The following is a 22,407-nucleotide window of genomic DNA, read 5'->3' on the forward strand; positions in this document are numbered from 1 at the left end:
CCCAGTCATGTGAAATCCATAGATTATGGCCTAATGTCCTCCAGAGTGGCGCAGTGGTCTAAGACACTGCATCGCAGTGCTAGCTGTGCTACTAGAGATTATGGGTTTGAGTCCAGGCTCTGTCGCAGCCGGCCGCGCCCGGGCACAATTGTCGTCCGGGTTAGGGGAGGGTCTGGCCAGCAGGGATGTCCTTGTCCCATTGCGCATTAGCAACTCCTGTGGTGTGCCAGGTTAACTTCCGGGTTAACTGGGCATTGTGTCAAGAAGCAGTGTGGCTTGGTTGGGTCGTGTTTCGGAGGACGCACGGACCTTGATCTTAGCCTCTCCCGAGTCCGTACGGGAGTTGCAGCGATGAGACAAGACTGTAACTACCAATTGGATACCATGAAAAAGGGGGTAAAACATTTTTTTTTAAAGATTAAGGCCCAATTCATTTATTTGAATTGATTAATATCCTTATATTAACTGTAACTCAGTAAAATCTTAGAAATTGTTGCATGTTGCATTTATATTTTTGTTCTGTATATTTAAAGACATTCTGGGTTGCTGTTTACACTTCTCTCAGTGTGAGAAGGTAATTGAAAGAGAAGGTTCTGTTGCTCTAGGGCTTTCACCTTAGATTTCAGGGGAAGCGATACAATGGCTGATGTTTACAATGGCTGATGTTTCTGTTATGACGTGGATTAGTTGGTGCTGTAACAAAAACATTACAGCCAAAACATGACTATTACTTACTTACAGTGGCAAGAAAAAGTATGTGAACCCTTTGGAATTACCTGGATTTCTGCATAAATTGGTCATAAAATTTGATCTGATCACAATAATAAACAAACATAGACTAATAACACATAAAGTATTGTATTTTTCTTGTCTATATTGAATACATAATTTAAACATTCACAGTGTAGGTTGTAAAAAGTATGTGAACCCCTAGGCTAATGTCTTCTCCAAAAGATAATTGGAGTCAGGAGTCAGCTAACCTGAAGTCCAATCAATAAGACGAGATTGGAGATGTTGGTTAGAGCTGCCCTGCCCTATAAAAACCATTCACAAAATTTGAGTTTGCTATACACAAGAAGCATTGCTGATGTGAACCATGCCTCGAACAAAAGAGATCTCAGAAGACCTAAGATTAAGAATTGTTGACTTGCATAAAGCTGGAAAGGGTTACAAAAGTATCTCTAAAAGCCACTGAAAGACAAATTGTCTATAAATGGAGAAAATACGCCTTCTGGAGTGGCCCAGTCAGAGTCCTGACCTCAACCCGATTGAGATGCTGTGGCATGACCTCGAGAGCAGTTCACACCAGACATCCCAAGAATATTGCTGAACTGAAACAGTTTTGTAAAGACGAACGGTCCAAAATTTCTCGTGACCGTTGTGCAGGTCTGATTCGCAACTACGGAAAACATTTGGTTGAGGTTATCGCTGCCAACGGAGGGTCAAACATTTATTAAATTCAAGGGTTCACATACTTTTTCCACCCTGTACTGTGAATGGTTACACGATGTGTTCAATAAAGACATCAAAACGTATAATTGTTTGTGTGTTATTAGTTTAAGCAGACTGTGTTTGTCTATTGTTGTGACCTAGATGAAGATCAGATGAAATTTTATGACCAATTTATGCAGAAATCCAGGTATTTACATACTTTTCCTTACCACTGTACATATGTTGTTGACATACTTGATAGCATGTAAATCTCAGTCAGTGACCACCATCGCGTTTTACAAAAACTAAATGACAAAGTACATGATTCTGACCTTGTGACTTAAGCGCTACAACAAAATATATTTTTATAAGGGTTATAAATTAAATCTGACTATCCATTGATCAAGAGACTTTCGTTAGGCCTATATGAATTTCTCGTTTCATTTATACCATGCAGACTGTTGTAAATGGAGCAGTCAGGGTATTGATCTGCAGCTTCTCTGTAGAGTCAATAGAATTGATCCGTGGAGACTTGGTAGGTAGGAGATCTTTCCCCTCACTCCAGCCTCTCTTCAAGGGATGTGTCCTAAAAGGCACCCTGGTTCCTTTATAGTGCACTACTTTTGGAAGAAAAGGTCAAAAGTAGTGCACTATATAGGAAATAGGACATTTTGGACCGACCCTCTACTAGGGAAGGCCCATTAGGAGTGTTTCTCAATCTGTTTTATAAACAGGGATTGGCATATTTCTTTAAAAAAATATATACTTTTTGATGTGTGTGTGTGTGTGTGTGTTGTTGTGAATTGTTAGGATATTACTGCACTGTTGGGAACACAAGCATTTTTGCTACACCCGCAATAACATCTGTTAAATATGTGTATGTGACCAATAAAATGTGATTTGATTGAGTCTGTGCTATAATTGTTTTATTTTATTTCACCTTTATTTAACCAGGTAGGCCAGTTGAGAACAAGTTCTCATTTACAATTGTGACCTGGCCAAGATAAAGCAAAGCAGTGCGACACAAACAACAACAGAGTTACACATGGAATAAACAAACATACAGTCAATAATACAATAGAAAAAGTCTATATACAGTGTGTGCAAATGAGGTAGGATAAGGGAGGTAAGGCAATAAATAGGCCATAGTGGCAAAATAATTACAATATAGCAATTAAAACACTGAGTGATAGATGTGCAGAAGATGAGTGTGTAAGTAGAGATACTGGAGTGCAAAGGAGCAAAATAACAGTATGGGGATGAGGTAGTTGGATGGGCTATTTACAGATGGGCTGTGTACAGGTGCAGTGATCTGTGAGCTGCTCAGATAGCTGGTGCTTAAAAGCTAGTGAAGGAGATATGAGTCTCCAGCTTCAGTGATTTTTGCAGTTCGTTCCAGTCATTGGCAGCAGAGAACTGGAAGGAAAGGCGGTCGAAGGAGGAATTGGCTTTGGGGGTGACCAGTGAAATATACCTGCTGGAGCGCGTGCTACGGGTGGGTGCTGCTATGGTGACCAGTGAGCTGAGATAAGGCGGGGCTTTACCTAGCAAAGATTTTTATAGATGACCTGGAGCCAGTGGGTTTGGCGACGAATATGAAGCGAGGGCCAGCCAACGAGAGCATACAGGTCGCAGTGGTGGGTAGTATATGGGGCTTTGGTGTCAAAACGGATGGCACTGTGATAGGCTGCATCCAATTTGTTGAGTAAAGTGTGGGAGGCTATTTTGTAAATGACATCGCCGAAGTCAAGGATTGGTAGGATAGTCAGTTGCCAGTCATAATGCCAACTCCTTGTCTCTCATTGGTTTGAGCAAGTTGGCAAGAGCAGAAACAGATCTGGGACCAGGCAAACTATGTTTTTTTTCCTCCTGAGGTACAGCTAACATCAAAACTAACACCCTAGCATCTCAGGGACCGGAAAGCAAAATCCCACCGACTGGGGCCAGTCCAGGAACCGGAAGTTAACGAACACTGAAGAATTTCATTATAGAATATGAGCAAAGCACGAGGATCATACAATTCTGTTAATTCAAAGTTATTTTATTTGCACTTATCATGTTATTCATTGCATTGAAGTCACTGTATCTGTAGTACAAAGGGTTGGCATTGGAAAGGAATGATATTCAACACACCTGAAGACACATAGAGAATGAACTCAAGGTAACATATAATGCAGATTAAACCCACATATGGACAGCTTACGACTCAAGGCTTTACAGAAAATACCGCAACTAAGGTGACACGATGTTAACATAAAAGTGAAAGGTTTGACACAGATAAAAGACTTGATCATAACAGTTAATCACGTTAGAAGATGTTTTGGAAAAACACCTTCAGAAACACTCTTATGTAACTTCAATGTCACCCAGAATGCATCATCCAGGGTTCGTGTTACATAACTATCCATGTCAATCACAATGTAAACGTGTCCTTCCAAGAAATAAATGCATTGCGTGTAATACATCATTGGCCTGAAGTCCAACATTTTCTTAGAAATCAACTAGATTGAATTGATTGGACTAATTATGTTGAATAAAACAGAGATATTGAAAAGGTTTTAACCCCCGCTGCCCCGTTCAGCAGTGCCAGTACAAATCAACTGTTTCATGGAAAGATATATATTGTTTTTTTAAGCGAGAACATCCAAACCAGGACATTGGGGATAATATATAATAATATATGCCATTTAGCAAACGCTTTTATCCAAAGCGACAGATAAAACAGAAAGGTATGGACGCATGACTGTATTGGTGGTCCCGGGAATAAAACCCTCTACCCTAGCGTTACAAGCACCATGCTCTACCAACTGAGCTATGAAGAGATTGGGGTCGACCAATGTCTCCAGAAAAACGTGGCTTTAGACATTAGACCTGGGCTATTAGGTGTTGTGCGCGGCCTGGTGCATGGCCTGGTGCGCGGCCTTTTACCTACTAGCCTGTTATTTACATAACATGTATCCATTACACCAGGTATTCACAAACTGGGGTACGCAATGCAGTCGGGGGTACTCCAAATAAAAATGTGATTCACATTTTAAAAAATCTTTTTTTTCTTCTCACATTTTCAAAGAGTACATTTATATTTTTCAAATGGGGCTATACATTTGGGTGAGGTTTATTTCTCGCCTGAGTAGCCTCGTTTCACTACCAAAAATAAAATTAAACCATCTAGTGTTCAGCGAAATAACAACACAATGTCAAATACAGGAAGCCTAGTCAAATAATTAACATCCAATCACATTAACCGGTACTCTCTCACAGGAAACCTTCACTCTTGCGCAGACATTTAGAAACGAAACATGACAAATTGAAAAATAAGCCACGGGAGTTTTTTGAGCGAGAATAAAGACAACTTTCGAGTAGTACGACATGTATAAAAGCATCAGATACCATTAATAAGAAGGGGCTAGAATCGTCTTATATGGTGAGCTACTGAATGGCTAGGACAGGCAAGCCCCATACTATTGTGGAGGACTTCATTCTTCCTGCTGCTGCGGATATGGCAGGACAATGCTGAGGGAAAAGGCCAAAAAAACTATACAGACAATGCCTTCATCAAACAACACTGTTTCACAACGCATCAGTGACACGGCAGGTGATGTTTTGAAACAATTACTGCTTCGCATACAAGCCAGTGAATTCTATGCGTTACAGCTGGATATTTTTAAAATACTGGACAGCTTTGTGACATCAAATGGACTTTGGTGGTCAAGATGTGTTGGTATCTGTTCTGATGGCGCAAAAGCCATGACAGGGAGACATAGTGGAGTGGTAATGTGCATGCAAGCAGTTGCTCCCGACACCACTTGGGTACACTGCAGCATCCACCGAGAGGCTCTTGCTGCAAGAGAATGCCTGAAAGCTTGAAAGACGTTTTGAACATTACAGTGAAAACGGTTAACTTTGTTAAAGCAAGGCCCCTAAACTCTCGTGTATTTTCTTAAAGTTCTTTACTGACCATAATTTTCACTTGTCTGACCGCTTGCATGATGACGAGTTTCTCACACGACTAGCCTATCTGGGTGATGTTTTTTCTCGCCTGAATGAATCTAGGATTACAGGGACTCTCCACAACTATATTCAATGTGCGGGACAAAATTGAAGCTATGATTAAGAAGTTGGAACTCTTCTCTGTCTGCATTAACAAGGACAACACACAGGTCTTTCCATCATTGTATGATTTTTTGTGTGCAAATTAACTCAAGCTTACAGACAATGTCAAATGTGATATAGCAAAGCACCTGAGTGAGCAATTACGCAGGTACTTTCTCGAAACAGACAACACAAACAACTGGATCGTTATCCCTTTCATGCCCTGCCTCCAGTCCACCTACCGATATCTGAACAACAGAGCCTCATCAAATTGCAGTAAGCGGTTCTGTGAAATCGGATTTTAATCAGAAGCCACTGCCAGATTTCTGGATTGGGCTGTGCTCAGAGTTTCTTGCCTTGGCAAATCGCGCTGTTAAGACACTGATGCCCTTTGCAACCAGGTACCTATGTGAGAGCGGATTCTCGGCCCTCACTAGCATGAAAACTAAATACAGGCACAGACTGTGTGTGGAAAATGATTGAAGACTGAAACTCTCTCCAATACAACCCAACATTGCAGAGTTATGTGCATCCTTTCAAGCACACCCTTCTCATTAACCTGTGGTGAGTTATTCACCATTTTATATGCAAGACGGCTAAATAAAGAGAAAAATGATTGATTATTATTATTATTATATTATTATTTGTGCCCTGGTCCTATAAGAGCTCTTTGTCACTTCCCATGAGCCGGGTTGTGACAGAAACTCACACTCATTCTTATGTTTAATAAATGTATCGTATAGTGTGTGTGTGGCAGGCTTACAATGATGGCAAAAAACAACATTTGAGAGTGCGCTGACCCCGGTGCTAGAGGGGGTACGCAGCTGGAGGTTGAATGTTTGAAGGGGTAAGGGACTATAAAAAGTTTGGGAACCACTGCATTACACGACAGGGAGAATCAACAATGAGACAGACTCATCGAGCTCTGGAGTTGTACTTTCTGGTCTCTCTTACAGGGGGGCCCTTGGGCAGGTGGTTGATCAGGTGGGGTTTCCTCCACTGACTTTGTACCCAGTCATTGACACAAAACAGATCACAAATCACCCACATGCTGACCTCCGCCCATAACTGTGATCAGGGGTCATCAGTTCAAAGGTCAATGGTCAGGGTTTATAGTTCAGGGGTCGATGTGGGGAAGGTGCTGACCTTGTTGTTCCTGCTGATTCGTCGTTCTGGCCTTGGACGTGGCTGTTTGGTCTGGATCAGTTCCTCTGGGGTGTTCCCTAGTGGTGGGAGGAGCCTCTTTTTACTGTTCCTGTTCTCCGGCAGCCACTGGGGCGGCAGCTCGAACGGACCAAACTGGGTGGCGTCCTCGGGCTCCGTGGGGGTTGCTGGCGCCACCTGTGACGAGGAGGTGTAAGCACAGGCACGGACAGGTGAGACCTCGGGAAATATGAGAGGAGGTTGTTCTTTAGTTACTGGGACGCTCTCTCTGGTTGGTTCGGTCTCTTTCTGTAGAACCACCTTCCCTCCATGTCTCCCTCCTCCTCCTCCTCCTCCTGCCTGGTGGTGGTGGTTCTCTTTGGGAAGAGCACAGCCCCCCACCCCTGATCCTAATGAAGGGCTCTCATTCTCCACCTCCTCCTCCTCTTCATCGGTTGGCCTAAAGATCTGCTGCTGTCCGATATTAAACATCTCCAGGAGCTGGCTCCCAGCCCGAGCAGACCCCTCCAGGGCCCCAGACCCTCCCAACCCTCCCTCGCCCCTCAGCCCCAGATCCCCAGTGCTGACCACGTTACGCCGACTGTAGCGTCTGTGTACCCGGACTAGAACATCAAACAGGCAGCGTCTAGCCGAGCCGTTCACCGTCAGAAACAGCAGAGGGTTGGTAAGGAGAGACACCTTGGGCAACCAGATGGCCGTGAGATGGAGAGAAGGGGACAAGTCCTCCCCGTCACCGAGAAGAGTGCGGTATACCACAAACGCCCCATAGGGGGCGCTACAGGCTGAGAAGGCTAACACCACAGCCAGTAACGTAGCATGTAGCTCAGCCTCACGTTGAGAGACATAAGGGATGGAGATGGAGTTCTGAGGTGTTCTCAACGCCGCGATGATCACCTTCTTCTTCTGGCTGGCACTGAGGGCTCGGCGAATCAGGACCATTAACAGGAAGACGACAACGAGCGGAAGGATCACCGTGGTTACGTTGTAGGTCACCACGTAGACCATGTGACCCAGGGAGCGGGCGCGGGCGTCGGAACATGACGAGGTCGCGTACACGTCCGTAACGTTGGTTACGGCGAACACAGGCACGCTGGCGATGGTGGCGTGGATCCAGATGTAGATGACAAGGTCACGTGACCTGGCGTCTGAGATCTTCCTCTCCAGAGGGTAGAGGACAGAGTAGTACCTAGAGAGGAGAGGATAGACAACATTACACACCGTAGAGCATTCATTCACACTGAGTTGAGCCTCTGCAGTGACACCTTTAACCGTAACATTAACCGTAACATTAACCTGTAGATACAACAGAAGAAGAACACATGTACACTAAGCATTCTGTTCTTTGAGTGTTAGATCAGTACAGTAGTAACTACCAAGGTTTTGTGTGTTCGATGTAGCTCAGGACAGTAGTAACTACCAAGGCTTTGTGTGTTCGATGTACATCAGGACAGTAGTAACTACCAAGGCTTTGTGTGTTCGATGTAGCTCAGGACAGTAGTAACTACCAAGGCTTTGTAATCTGTCCCCAAGTATTCCCACAAATAAAATTTAAAAAAGAGACGTGTGATCGTGTCTCAATGTAATCAAGGTATGAAATTATTGTTATTTTCAAATACAATCTCTTTTTGGACTTAGTTGTGATCAATTTGCAGTGTACGAATTATTATCATTATTTTTTTGCCCCCCCCCCCCCCCCCCCCCCCCCTGACCATTCGTTCCAACAACAAAACAATTGTCCTGCAGCTTAATCTAGTTGCCTACCCCTGATCTAAACTAACCTTTCTGTACCTACCTAACTAACTAGGTGGGTCAAATATACATGTAAACTACCCTGCAGAGGAAAGAGAAGAGGGTAAGATGGAAATAGACTGAAGAATGATAGTAGCAAATCTATCATTGTTTCCCGCTCTCATTCACAGAACCCTTCACTGGTTGAACAGAAGACATACTCTAGTATGAATGAGTATAAGTGGGTGTTTTGCGTGGCTAAGTGGAGCAAGCGGAAGAGAGAGAGAGATCTTACTGAGGTGTGGAGAGTTTTGTGGACAAAATACACATATTTTGATAGTTTCTTACAAACGTGCGTACGTGTAAGTAAGTAGGTGAATAGGTGTGTGTGTGTGTGTGTGTGTGTGTGTGTGTGTGTGTGTGTGTGTGTGTGTGTGTCACACAGAGATGATGGCATAGAGGAGAGCGGGAAGCAGACGTGTGTGTGTGTGTGTGTGTGTGTGTGTGTGTGTGTGTGTGTGTGTGTGTGTGTGTGTCACACAGAGATGATGGCATAGAGGAGAGCGGGAAGCAGACGTGTGTGTGTGTGTGTGTGTGTGTGTGTGTGTGTGTGTGTGAGTGAGTGAGTGAGTGAGTGAGTGAGTGAGTGAGTGAGTGAGTGAGCGAGCGAGCGAGCGAGTGAGTGAGTGAGTGAAGGAAGGAAGAGGAAGTGTAGCAGTGATGAAGAGAGTGTAGTGATGGAGCAAAAGAGGAGAGAATGTGTTCAGCTGTGAGTGTAGAATGGAGTGAGTGTAGAATGGAGTGTAGCTGTGAGTGTAGAATGGAGTGTAGCTGCGAGTGTAGAATGGAGTGTAGCTGTGAGTGTAGCTGTGAGTGTAGCTGTGAGTGTAGAATGGAGTGTAGCTGTGAGTGTAGCTGTGAGTGTAGCTGTGAGTGTAGCTGCGAGTGTAGCTGTGAGTGTAGAATGGAGTGTAGCTGTGAGTGTAGAATGGAGTGTAGCTGTGAGTGTAGCTGTGAGTGTAGCTGTGAGTGTAGCTGTGAGTGTAGCTGCGAGTGTAGCTGTGAGTGTAGAATGGAGTGTAGCTGTGAGTGTAGCTGTGAGTGTAGCTGCGAGTGTAGCTGTGAGTGTAGAATGGAGTGTAGCTGCGAGTGTAGAATGGAGTGTAGCTGTGAGTGTAGCTGTGAGTGTAGCTGTGAGTGTAGCTGCGAGTGTAGCTGTAAGTGTAGAATGTAGTGTAGCTGTGAGTGTAGCTGTGAGTGTAGCTGTGAGTGTAGCTGCGAGTGTAGAATGGAGTGTAGCTGTGAGTGTAGCTGCGAGTGTAGCTGTGAGTGTAGCTGTGAGTGTAGCTGCGAGTGTAGCTGTGAGTGTAGCTGTAAGTGTAGAATGTAGTGTAGCTGTGAGTGTAGCTGTAAGTGTAGAATGTAGTGTAGCTGTGTGCGTAGAATGTAGTGAGTGTAGAATGGAGTGTAGCTGTGAGTGTAGAATGGAGTGTAGCTGTGAGTGTCAGGGAGAGAGTCCCTCCCTGTGGATTGTCAGTTATTTTGGCTGCAGCTCAGTACAGGGAGCTCTGCAGGAGAGACAAACAGCACCAGGCAGAGTGGAGTATACATGCTGCATCAATTACAGCCCGTTTCCAAACCACAGGGGGTGAGTAGAGATAGAGGGAGGTTTTATCTGGTACAAAAACAGATTATACTGTCTTCAGTTGTAAACGCCCATACCGGTAGAAATCCACTTTTTCGAGGTGAAAGACGATGGCCCGAGCTTACCCATGACGTCGCACAACGATCTAAGTCAATAAGTCATCGTTTTAGTCAAAGTATGATATATTTGAAGTGAAAAATCCGAACTGCCTACTTTGTGCAATTTTGTGTGAATGCTGTGTCTTTTCCTATGATATGACATACAAATTATTTTCAGCCTACGTTTCGTTTCAGTCCTTACAGAAAAAAAACGTGTTTTCCCGTGAAATTTCAGATGTGAAATCATGTGAAAATTGGAGCACTTCACATAACATTTGATGTTATCACATGTTGCTTTACATGTTGTCACATTATCTTCACATAAGATTACATGAAACCGTGTTTTTGGAACACTTCACATGTGAAATTGATGTGGTTTTTTTTCATAAAGGAGGGCTGGGTTTTATTTGAATGTTGCCACCCACCAGCATGTATTGTTTATTAAAACAGCTGCAAAGTTCTTCCTCTTGGTGACTGAGATGAGACAAACAGCCATGTGTCAACTTGGCCACCTGAGCCATGGAGCAAATGACAATAAAATAAATTACCAGAAAATGATCATAATCTGTTGGATAATCTGTTATCAATTTTCACTTATCTTTTAGCTAGTCTGTATAAAACATATATATATATATATATTAAATGTATTGAACCTTTATTTAAGAAGGCAAATCAGTTAAGAACAAATTCTTATTTACAATGATGGCCAAACCCAGACAATGCTGGGCCAATTGTGCACTGCCCTGTGGGACTCTGAAATCACGGCCGGATGTGATGCAGCCTGGATTTGAACCAGGTACTGCAGTGACACGTCTGAGATGCAGTGTCTTAGGCCACTGCGCCACTCGGGAGCCCCTTTAGATGGCCCCGTCGCCCCAATATGAATGGTTTAGACCACTAAAGTTTTGCTTTACTACACGCTCCACTGCTTCAATAGGTGTAACATTAGCTACAAACACAAGTGTCTATCCAGATGATGAAAAGGCACGTGCGAAAAAAAATTCAAGGAACTTCTAATTTGAGGTGTGCACGATCATGAGCAAAGTCATAGTAGCCTTTCATTTCAGTTCCCCTGTGAGAACCATGAGCACGGGCTGACTTGGCTTTGATGTACCGCAGCCAAAGCCTGCCAGCAGCCTGCCAGCAGCCTACCAGCAGCCTACCAGCAGCCTACCAACACTCTACCAGCAGCCTACCAGCAGTCTACCAGCAGCCTACTTACAAAAGGTTGCAGCGAGTCCATTACAATGTAGAAACACAATGTTTATGACAAATCCAGAACCAGCCTTAGATCATCGTATTATGGCAGATTCGTGGCCGCAATTTATGGAAGATGTCAAAACGTTGGAAATAACAAAGACAGGCCAGTGGTTTCCATCTGTGGTGAAGTTTTCCCTAAATTAATGCTTATGACAAATCCAGCTCCAGAACCAGCCATGGAGCCTGCTGGCTAATCTTTTGCATGAAGTGTAGTAACAAAAAACAGCAAGAACCGATAACATTAGCTAGCTAGACAAAATTAGCAAGATAGCTAGCTACACTGACAGCTGTCAGTCCCCTATTTGTTCATGTTAATCAACCCAGACCCAGTTCATGAATATGTATAAGTAGCCGTCGTCATTCTTTGGAGGATGTGGAACCTAAACGACAGGAAATGATGTTGAAATAGTGGCGTGGGGGGGGTGGGGGGGTTGTTTAAAGGTCTGTGTTTACAAGATCAAGCAGTTTCCCCGCTGTGTGGCTTTCCACATGTATAAATAAATAAAACCATGTACACAGTACATATGCTTTATTACTGCACCGAAATGTCAGGCAAGAATCAACTAGCTAGCAGCCCCCCCCCCAACCCCCCCTCCCCCCAGACAGATCTGAACACATGGGACCAGTAAGCAATATGTTGTAGCTACCAGTAGTGCAGTTTGATTTTCCTGCAATCACCCACCTGTCGAGCGCGATAGCAGCGAAGCTGAGCACGGTGACGGAGCAGAAGAGTTTGTGGAGGAACTTCAGGGCCTTGCAGAGCAGCAGAGTGTGTAGCCACCAGCAGCAGCGAGGGCTGGCCCCTAGAGCCACGTCAAAGGGAACACACACTAGACCCGCACAGATCCCTGAGCACGCCAGGTTCTTAATGAAGCAACTGGTCACCGACTTGAAGACACTGGTACAGCAGGTACACCATAAAACAGTGCCATTGCCTGGGAGAGGGAGGGGAGAGAGAGGGAGCGAGAGAGAGGGGGGGGGGTGGAGAGGGGAAGACACGGGGAGGGAAAATAAAAAAGAGAGAGGGAGGGAGGGAGGGAGGGAGGGAGGGAGGGAGGGAGGGAGGGAGGGAGGGAGGGAGGGAGGGAGAGGGAGATGGAGAGGGGAAGAGAGAGATGGAGAGGGAGGGAGAGGGGAAGAGAGAGAGAGAGAGAGAGGGAGAGACAGGAGAGGAGGGAGAGGGGAGGAGAGAGAGTGTTTAGACTGGATAATGTGTGATGGTTTTACAGTATAAGGGAAGGTGAGAAAATGCATTACAGTGAAATATTATCATATGTGAGTTTTGGAAGTGCTTTTTGAAAAACAGTCAGGAATAAACAACATTGTAAAAATTATCGATCTTACATCCCCTTCTGTCTTTCCCAGTTGCCTTAACAAACAGTTTGTCAAAACAATCCATTTAAATTGGAGGGCAGAGCAGGCCTGAGGGGCGCCAACAAGACAGATACATTTTAGCAACAGGTGTGACGTGCCACTGGTATTCCACACACGTCCCAGAGTTTGTCACACACAAACTGGAACTTAACTTCACATAACCCACCATTCATCCTGGCTCCTTCCCTACTCCCACCATCCCTCCTGGCTCCTTCCCTACTCCCACCATCCCTCCTGGCTTCTTCCCTACTCCCACCATCCCTCCTGGCTCCTTCCCTACTCCCACCATCCCTCCTGGCTCCTTCCCTACTCCCACCATCCCTCCTGGCTCCTTCCCTACTCCCACCATCCCTCCTGGCTTCTCCCACCATCCCTCCTGGCTCCTTCCCTACTCCCACCATCCCTCCTGGCTCCTTCCCTACTCCCACCATCCCTCCTGGCTCCTTCCCTACTCCCACCATCCCTCCTGGCTTCTTCCCTACTCCCACCATCCCTCCTGGCTTCTTCCCTACTCCCACTATCCCTCCTGGCTTCTCCCACCATCCCTCCTGGCTCCTTCCCTACTCCCACCATCCCTCCTGGCTCCTTCCCTACTCCCACCATCCCTCCTGGCTCCTTCCCTACTCCCACCATCCCTCCTGGCTCCTTCCCTACTCCCACCATCCCTCCTGGCTCCTTCCCTACTCCCACCATCCCTCCTGGCTCCTTCCCTACTCCCACCATGCCTCCTGGCTCCTTCCCTACTCCCACCATCCCTCCTGGCTCCTTCCCTACTCCCACCATCCCTCCTGGCTTCTCCCACCATCCCTCCTGGCTCCTTCCCTACTCCCACCATCCTCTCTCTGCTCCATCTCTGTCTAGTGCACTAATGAAAAATAATACATCCGTATGTCCATAGTTGAAGGAGTCCCCCTTGAGCTGCTATGATAGAAAACTGCACATAAAAACAGAGGAGAATAAAGGACTTTTGTAATTGGTATTTCAGCTAGTGCCATTTTCAAGACAAGTCTCAATTCAACAGACTGTATTTTCATATCCTCCATTATATTAATTATATGCATCGTTATCATTATGGGGCCGAATCAGACATAGGAATTTACGCATTTCCTACGGACGCCTTTCCTACGCACTTCAGTATTTTGGTAAATCAGACTTAGCTTATTCAGTTGCACAACTCGCTCTGCAGGTGTGGCTACCTTGCACGCTCTGAATCAATATCATTCACCTGCTGAAAACCCTCCCTCTTGCTGGCCAACAGATTTCCTCGTGGAGTTTTCATTCAAAAGGGTTGTTAGTACTTTTATCTTAAGCCATCCCTTTAAATACAGTGTATGTTTTAGTTACAATTTTGTCGACAGACTCGCTAGAATAATATTAAAGATCAATAAAAGAAAGCCATCTAAATATATCCGTATTTGTCTCTGCTTCAGCACCAATTGGTAGATTTAAGAATATTCTGATCTTGTGAATTATTTAGGGTTAGGAAAGTATTTATGAATAATACATTTAAAAAAAAAAATAGGTTTGGAAAGCCTTTACACACTAAAGAAAGAAAGCAGTGGTTTGATTCATTCTGAAATGTGCCACATTCAGTTCTTTAACCCACGGTAATGTTGGAAGATTGGTTTACATAGAATTGTGATAGGGAGGATAGTGTACACTAGTAGGCTATACCCTCGTCTATTGCCTGCACTAACCATGGCACTGTGTGATGACACGGCCAAGTTTTGAACCATGCGTCGGGTTCAAACTGTTACGGTTTGGTCTGCGCTCCGCTCCATAACTGATTTAATTAGCCGACGTCTTTTCTTTATATATGATCAACTGTTACTAATGATCCTCAGCAACAACCACACGGCCGTGACGGCGTTTACAGAGGAAGTAATAATTCAACTGGATGATAATGTAGGCTATACCAACTGAAGGGAACCAACAGTAAATTGTCAGTTCAATATGTGTTGTTGTTAGACCTGCTGATGGTCTAAACTGTTTGGTGATATAATTTAATATGATAGAAATAGGAAACAGAGAAAATTCGGGGTAGTCTATGATTAAGACATTCGAGAGTGCCCATCCCTGAAAGTTAAAAGGGCATACAATTTAAATTGTGCATAATGGCACAGCATTTCATAATCTTTACTGTAGGAAAATGGATATGTTGATATGGTTCAGTTTGCTGCCAATTAACTGGCTTCACGTCTCCAACGATTATAAGGTCAAATACAGTGGGGGAAAAAAGTATTTGATCCCCAGCTGATTTTGTACGTTTGCCCACTGACAAAGAAATGATCAGTCTATACATTTTAATAGTAGGTTTATTTGAACAGTGAGAGACAGAATAACAACAACAAAAAATCCAGAAAAACGCATGTCAGAAATGTTATAAATTGATTTGGATTTTAATGAGGGGAAATAAGTATTTGACCCCTCTGCAAAACATGACTTAGTACTTGGTGGCAAAACCCTTGTTGGCAATCACAGAGGTCAGATGTTTTTGTAGTTGGCCACCAGGTTTGCACACATCTCAGGAGGGATTTTGTCCCACTCCTCTTTGCAGATCTTCTCCAAGTCATTAAGGTTTCAAGGCTGACGTTTGGCAACTCGAACCTTCAGCTCCCTCCACTGATTTTCTATGAGATTAAGGTCTGGAGACTGGCTAGGCCACTCCAAGACCTTAATGTGCTTCTTCTTGAGCCACTCCTTTGTTGCCTTGGCCGTGTGTTTTGGGTCATTGTCATGCTGGAATACCCATCCACGACCCATTTTCAATGCCCTGGCTGAGGGAAGGAGGTTCTCACCCAAGATTTGACGGTACATGGCCCCATCCATCGTCCCTTTGATGCGGTGAAGTTGTCCTGTCCCCTTAGCAGAAAAACACCCCCAAAGCATAATGTTTCCACCTCCATGTTTGACGGTTTGACGGTGGAGATGGTGTCATTGGGGTCATAGGCTGCATTCCTCCTCCTCCAAACACGGCGAGTTGAGTTGATGCCAAAGAGCTCCATTTTGGTCTCATCTGACCACAACACTTTCACCCAGTTGTCCTCTGAATCATTCAGATGGTCATTGGCAAACTTCAGACGGGCATGTATATGTGCTTTCTTGAGCAGGGGGACCTTGCGGGCGCTGCAGGATTTCAGTCCTTCACGGCGTAGTGTGTTACCAATTGTTTTCTTGGTGACTATGGTCCCAGCTGCCTTGAGATCATCAACAAGATCCTCCCGTGTAGTTCTGGGCTGATTCCTCACCATTCTCATGATCATTGCAACCCCACGAGGTGAGATCTTGCATGGAGCCCCAGGCCGAGGGAGATTGACAGTTCTTTTGTGTTTCTTCCATTTGCGAATAATCTCACCAAATGTTGTCACCTTCTCAACAAGCTGCTTGGCGATGGTCTTGTAGCCCATTCCAGCCTTGTGTAGGTCTACAATCTTGTCCCTGACATCCTTGGAGAGCTCTTTGGTCTTGGCCATGGTGGAGAGTTTGGAATCTGATTGATTGATTGCTTCTGTGGACAGGTGTCTTTTATACAGGTAACAAACTGAGATTAGGAGCACTCCCTTTAAGAGTGTGCTCCTAATCTCAGCTCGTTACCTGTATAAAAGACACCTGGGAGCCAGAAATCTTTCTGATTGAGAGGGGGTCAAATACTTATTTCCCCTCATTAAAATGCAAATCAATTTATAACATTTTTGACATGCGTTTTTCTGGATATTTTTGTTGTTATTCTGTCTCTCACTGTTCAAATAAACCTACCATTAAAATTATAGACTGATCCTTTCTTTGTCAGTGGGCAAACGTACAAAAATCAGCAGGGGATCAAATACTTTTTTCACCCCACTGTAGATCAAAAACAAGTGTAATTTATATTCACAATCCCCTTATCCAAAGGGATGACTCATATACCTAGCTCTTATCAATAGCTGTTATCAAGTTGTGAAGTACAGTGCATGGAGAATGGTATTGTTTCTATCGGAAAAAAGAAAGGAGATTATTTTCCCACTTGGAACTCTTAGGTCCGCTAGACCTTATTCGTGGTTTCCTCATGGGTAAAGGTGGTGGAATTATTAGGGAAACTTAAATTAATCGCAGTCTTAAATAGCCACCTGTCGCTTTTTAACAGCTGGGCAATGGCACACATTTCAGCAAATAAACAGCTGTTTCAAATAAATACAAATATTTAACCTTTATTTAACTAGGTAAGTCAGTTAAGAACAAATTCTTATTTACAATGACGGCCTACCCCGACCAAACCCTCCCCTAACCCGGACGACGCTGGGCCAATTGTGTGCCGCCCTATGGGACTCCTGATCACGGCCGGTTGAGATACAGCCCAGGATCGAACCAGGGTCTATAGTGACGCCACTAGCACTGCGATGCAGTGCTTTAGACCATTGCACCACTCGAGAGCCCCAAATAAACACCGGGTCTAAATGAATTGTTTACGAGGTTACCATGAATTGCCATGAATAGTTTATAAGCTATAACGTTTGATTTGTTACAATAAATAATTAAGTAATGACTAAATAATTATGGCAATCATCCGTTTTTATCACCAGTAAGAAACTATTAGCCATTGGTCGCTAACTGCTGAGAACTGCTAGCTAACTGGCAAGCAAATAACAGTCAAAAACTTTGGGAGTATAGAACCCTAGAAATCAGCCGATCTAGTGGCGAAAAAAAGAACTGCCAAAAATGCAAAGTCAAAATAAACCTTTTATTTTTATAGAGGTATACTAAGACAAAAGAAACGTGACACAGTGTGTAAATGATAACACACTGGTGCAGGAAATTAAGAAATTGATTAAATGCTGGAATTAAACAATGAACTATGCAAATGAGCAAAAGCTGTGTGCTTTGAGGAAATATACGCCTGGCTCAAATAGAAGCCTGTCTCTAATAGAAGCCTGTCTCTAATAGAAGCTCGTCTCTAATAGAAGCTCGTCTCTAATAGAAGCTCGTCTCTAATAGAAGCCTGTCTGTAATAGAAGCCTGTCTGTAATAGACTCCCGGGTTATTAATTGAAGTTTCACGGTATGTCAAGGTAAGAAAACAGCTTATCTGTAGACACCTTCATTTATTTTTCCTCCACCCCAAACTAAGGTGAATAGCACGCTAATCTCATGCTGAAGTTTCAAGGTCAGAATACGCATGAAAAGAAAAGTGCTTAAAAAGGGATTTACGTTCCATTTCCATGCGCTTAACTTGGGTCAGAATCGGCTCCAATATGCACTGCTGGTCTGTTGCATTGAGACTTGTTTTGAAAAAGGCTGTCCATACATAACGTTTTGCCATACTGTATGTCTTTAAATGTCTCTGAAAGTAGGAGGATGGACCCACTGAGCTGGTTAAAATGAGATGCACCTTTCTTTTCTATGTATCATCCTCATTATGTTTCAACGGGCTGGCAGCTGCGGGAGACCTCTCCGTCTCGGAACAGTGGTCTGTATGGTCTGAGTGCTACTGAACGTGGCAGACATCTTTCTTCCCCCCCCCCCATTCACTATCTGACTCTTCAGTAACTCTAGTTCTCCTTCACCATCTCACAGAAGCCCTTCAGGCCCTCACAGCAGGTAGACACAATCTTCTCTTCGCCAAGCTGACAGAAGTATTTTAGGACCTAACAGGCACAGCTCCGCAACTCCAATCTTCTCAGCTCTTCCTGGAAGCTCCTACTTCAAACTGACAGAGACTTTGAAGCCCTCACTAACTGAGACTGAGCCCTCAAAAAGGCATTCAATTATTTACTTTTCTTCCAGGAAACTCAAATTGTTTCTCTGCTTTAAAAGCCACTGTTCTAGTAAACTTTTGCTCAGTTTGATTGGCGTGCTGCTGAAGGAGACCATGGTTGCGTCCCTGGTCAAAAGTAGTGCACTATCTAGGGAATAGGCCTCTGGTCTATAGTAGTGCACTATCTAGGGAATAGGGCTCTGGTCTATAGTAGTGCACTATCTAGGGAATAGGGCTCTGGTCTATAGTAGTGCACTATCTAGGGAATAGGGCTCTGGTCTATAGTAGTGCACTATATAGGGAATAGGGCTCTGGTCTATAGTAGTGCACTATATAAGGAATTGGGCTCTGGTCTATAGTAGTGCACTATATAGGGAATAGGGCTCTGGTCTATAGTAGTGCACTATATAGGGAATAGGGCTCTGGTCTATAGTAGTGTACTATATAGGGAATAGGGCTCTGGTCTATAGTAGTGCACTATACAGGGAATAGGGCTCTGATCTAAAGTAGTGCACTATATAGGGAATAGGGCTCTGGTCTAAAGTAGTGCACTATATAGGGAATAGGGCTCTGGTCTAAAGTAGTGCACTATATAGGGAATAGGGCTCTGGTCTATAGTAGTGCACTATATATAGGGAATAGGGCTCTGGTCTATAGTAGTGCACTATATAGGGAATAGGGCTCTGGTCTATAGTAGTGCACTATATAGGGAATAGGGCTCTGGTCTATAGTAGTGCACTATATAGGGAATAGGGTGCCATTTGGGACACTCAGATCATTCCCCTATTGACTCTTCAGTAAGCCAGCAATCTTCTCTTTCAGCCCCTCCCTCCCTCCCTCTCTCCAGACTGACAGAGCCCCCTCTGACAGTCAGTCAGCCAGTCATTCAGTCAGGCTGCCAGTCGGTCTCTCAGACATACCTTTAAAACACAGGTCATTAATGAGGCCATCGATAACTTTAAAACACAGGTAATTTTTTTTTTTTAACTAGGCAAGTTAGTTAAGAACAAATTCTTATTTAAAATGACAGCCTAGGAACAGTGGGTTAACTGCCTTGTTCAGGGGGCAGAACTACAGATTTTTACCTTGTCAGCTCTGGGATTTGATCTAGCAACCTTTAGGTTACTGGCACAATGCTCTAACCACTAGGCTACCTGCCGCCCAGTCATTGTTGACGCCATCGATACCTTTAAAAACACAGGTCATTGATGAGGTCATCGATACCTTTAAAAACACAGGTCATTGATGAGGTCATCGATACCTTTAAAAACACAGGTCATTGGACTATGTATCTTCTCTCACACACACACACACTCTCTCTCTCTCTCTCTCTCTCTCTCTCTCTCTCTCTCTCTCTCTCTCTCTCTCTCTCTCTCTCTCTCTCTCTCTCTCTCTCTCATTCTCTTCCTCCATTCTTTCTCTCTCCCGCCTCATCCCTCCCTCTCTCTCTCTCTATTGTTTGTAAAGATCACTGGTACCAGGCCTCATCAGTGTTTCAGATGCTTGCTGGGCAATAATGGTGCACCATGGTTACCAAACTCAATGGCTTTTATACAGAGGAAGAGCAAACATTGATAATCTATAACACTATAACACTAATGCCCAGGCCAAAAGCAGATCAAATCAAATTGTATAGGTCACATACACGCGTTTAGCAGATGTTATTGCGGGTGTAGCGAAATGCTTGTGTTTCTAGCTCTGACAGTGCAGTAATATCTAACATGTAGTATCTAACAGTTTACACAACATATACCCAAAATACATGTAAATCTAAGTAAGGAACGGACTAAGAATATACACATACATACATACATACATACATACATACATACATACATACATACATACATACATACATACATACATACATACATACATACATACAAATAAGAGCGGCATTGGACTAAGATACAGTGTCATAGTATAGAATACAGTATATACATATGAGATGGGTGATGCAATATTTACACACAACTAAAGGGACTAAGATACCGTAGAATGGTATAGAGTACAGTTTATACATATATGAGATGAGTAATGCAAGATATGGAGACATTATTAAAGTGGCTAGTGTTTCATTTCCTTAAAGTGGACAGTGATTCCTAATCTATGTCTATAGGCAGCAGCTTCTGATGTGCTGGAGATGGCTGTTTAACAGTCAGTGGTGTAGTGTAGAATACAATACAGTATATTGATATGAAATGGGTGATGCAACATGTAAACACAATTTAAAAGTGACTAAGATACTATAGAATAGTGTGGAGTGCAGTTTATACATATGAGATGAGTAATGGTAGATACGGAAACATTATTAAAGTAGCTAGTGATCCATTTCTAAAAGTGGCCAATGATTCCTAATCTATGTCTATAGGCAGCCGCCTCTGATGTGCTAGTGATGGCTGTTTAGCAGTCTGATGGCCTTGAGATAGAAGCTGTTTTTCAGTCTCTCAGTCCCGGCTTTGATGCACCTGTACTGACCTCGCCGTATGGATGTTAGCGGGATGAACAGGCAGTGGCTCGGGTGGTTGATGTCCTTGATGATCTTTTTGGCCTTCCTGTGACATTGGGTGGTGTAGGTGTCTAGTAGGGTGGGAAGTTTGCCCCCGGTAATGTGTTGGGCAGACCGCACCACCCTCTGGAGAGCTTTGTGGTTGTGGGCGGTGTAGTTGCCGTACCAAGCAGTGATGCAGCCCGACAGGATGGTGTCAATTGTACATCTGTAAAAGTTTGCGAGGGTTTTAGGTGTTTAAGCCCAAATTTCTTCAGCCTTCTGAGATTGAAGAGGCGCTGTTGCACCTTCTTCACCACACTGTCTGTGGACCATTTCAGTTTGTCCGTGATGTGTACGCCGAGGAACTTGAAGCTTTCCACTTTCTCCATTGCAGTCCCATCGATGTGGATAGAGGGGTGCGCCCTCTGCTGTTTCCTGAAGTCCATGATCATCTCCTAAGTTTTGTTGATGTTGAGTGAGAGGTTGTTTTCCTGGCACCACACTCTCAGAGCTGTCTCTGTAGCCCACTCTGTAGGCTGTCTCATCTTTGTTGGTAATCAAGCCTACTACTGTTCTGTCGTCTGCAAACTTGATGATTGAGTTGGAGACGTGCTTGGCCATGCAGTCATGGGTGAACAGGGAGTACAGGAGAGGGCTGAGAACGCACCCTTGTGGGGCTCCAGTGTTGAGGATCAGCGTTGTGGAGGTGTTGTTTCCTACCTTCACCACCTGGGGATGGCCCATCAGGAAGTCCAGGACCCAGTTGCACAGGGCGGGGTTCAGACACAGGGCCTCGAGCTTGATGATGAGCTTGGAGGGTACTATGGTGTTGAATGCTGAGCTATGAGCTATAGCATTCTTACATAGGTATGCCTCTTGTTCAGATGGGACAGGGCAGTGTGTAGTTTGGTGGCGATTGCATCGTCTATGGATCTATTGGGGCGGTAAGCAAATTGAAGTGGGTCTAGGGTGGGGAAGGCCCTTGTAGATGAACATCTCATTCCAAAATCATGGGCATTAATATGAAGTTGGTCCCCCCTTTGCTGCTATAACAGCCTCCACTCTTCTGGGAAGGCTTTCCACTAAATGTTGGAACATTGCTGCAGAGACTTGCATCCATTCAGCCACAAGAGCATTAGTGAGGTCGAACACTGATGATTGGCGATTAGGCCTGGCTCGCAGTCAGCGTTCCAATTTATCCCAAAGGTGTTCGATGGGGTTGAGGTCAGGGCTCTGGCACAGGCCAGTCAAATTCTTCCACACCAATCTCGACAAACCATTTCTGTATGGACCTCGCTTTGTGCACAGGGACATTGTCATGCTGAAACATGAAAGGGCCTTTCCCAAACGGTCATTGTATGCTGTAGTGTTAAGATTTCCCTCCACTGGAACAA

The 22,407-nt window shown here is 44.3% G+C and overlaps 1 protein-coding gene across 1 annotated transcript in view; it reads right to left on the minus strand.

Moving 5' to 3' along the window:
• Positions 1-6,336: 6,336 nt before the first annotated feature.
• Positions 6,337-22,407, minus strand: part of LOC115175128 (G-protein coupled receptor 176-like) — a 17,147-nt gene continuing 1,076 nt past the window's right edge. The window contains exons 2-3 of the mRNA XM_029734337.1: positions 12,101-12,353; positions 6,337-7,873 (exon numbers count right to left, since the gene is read on the minus strand). Coding sequence (XP_029590197.1) covers positions 6,634-7,873; positions 12,101-12,353 — 1,493 coding nt within the window. The 3' untranslated portion in view covers positions 6,337-6,633. The remainder of the gene's footprint in view (positions 7,874-12,100; positions 12,354-22,407) is intronic.

This window comes from Salmo trutta, chromosome 35, assembly GCF_901001165.1.
Source record: "Salmo trutta chromosome 35, fSalTru1.1, whole genome shotgun sequence".
Classification (NCBI taxonomy): Eukaryota; Metazoa; Chordata; class Actinopteri; order Salmoniformes; family Salmonidae; genus Salmo; species Salmo trutta.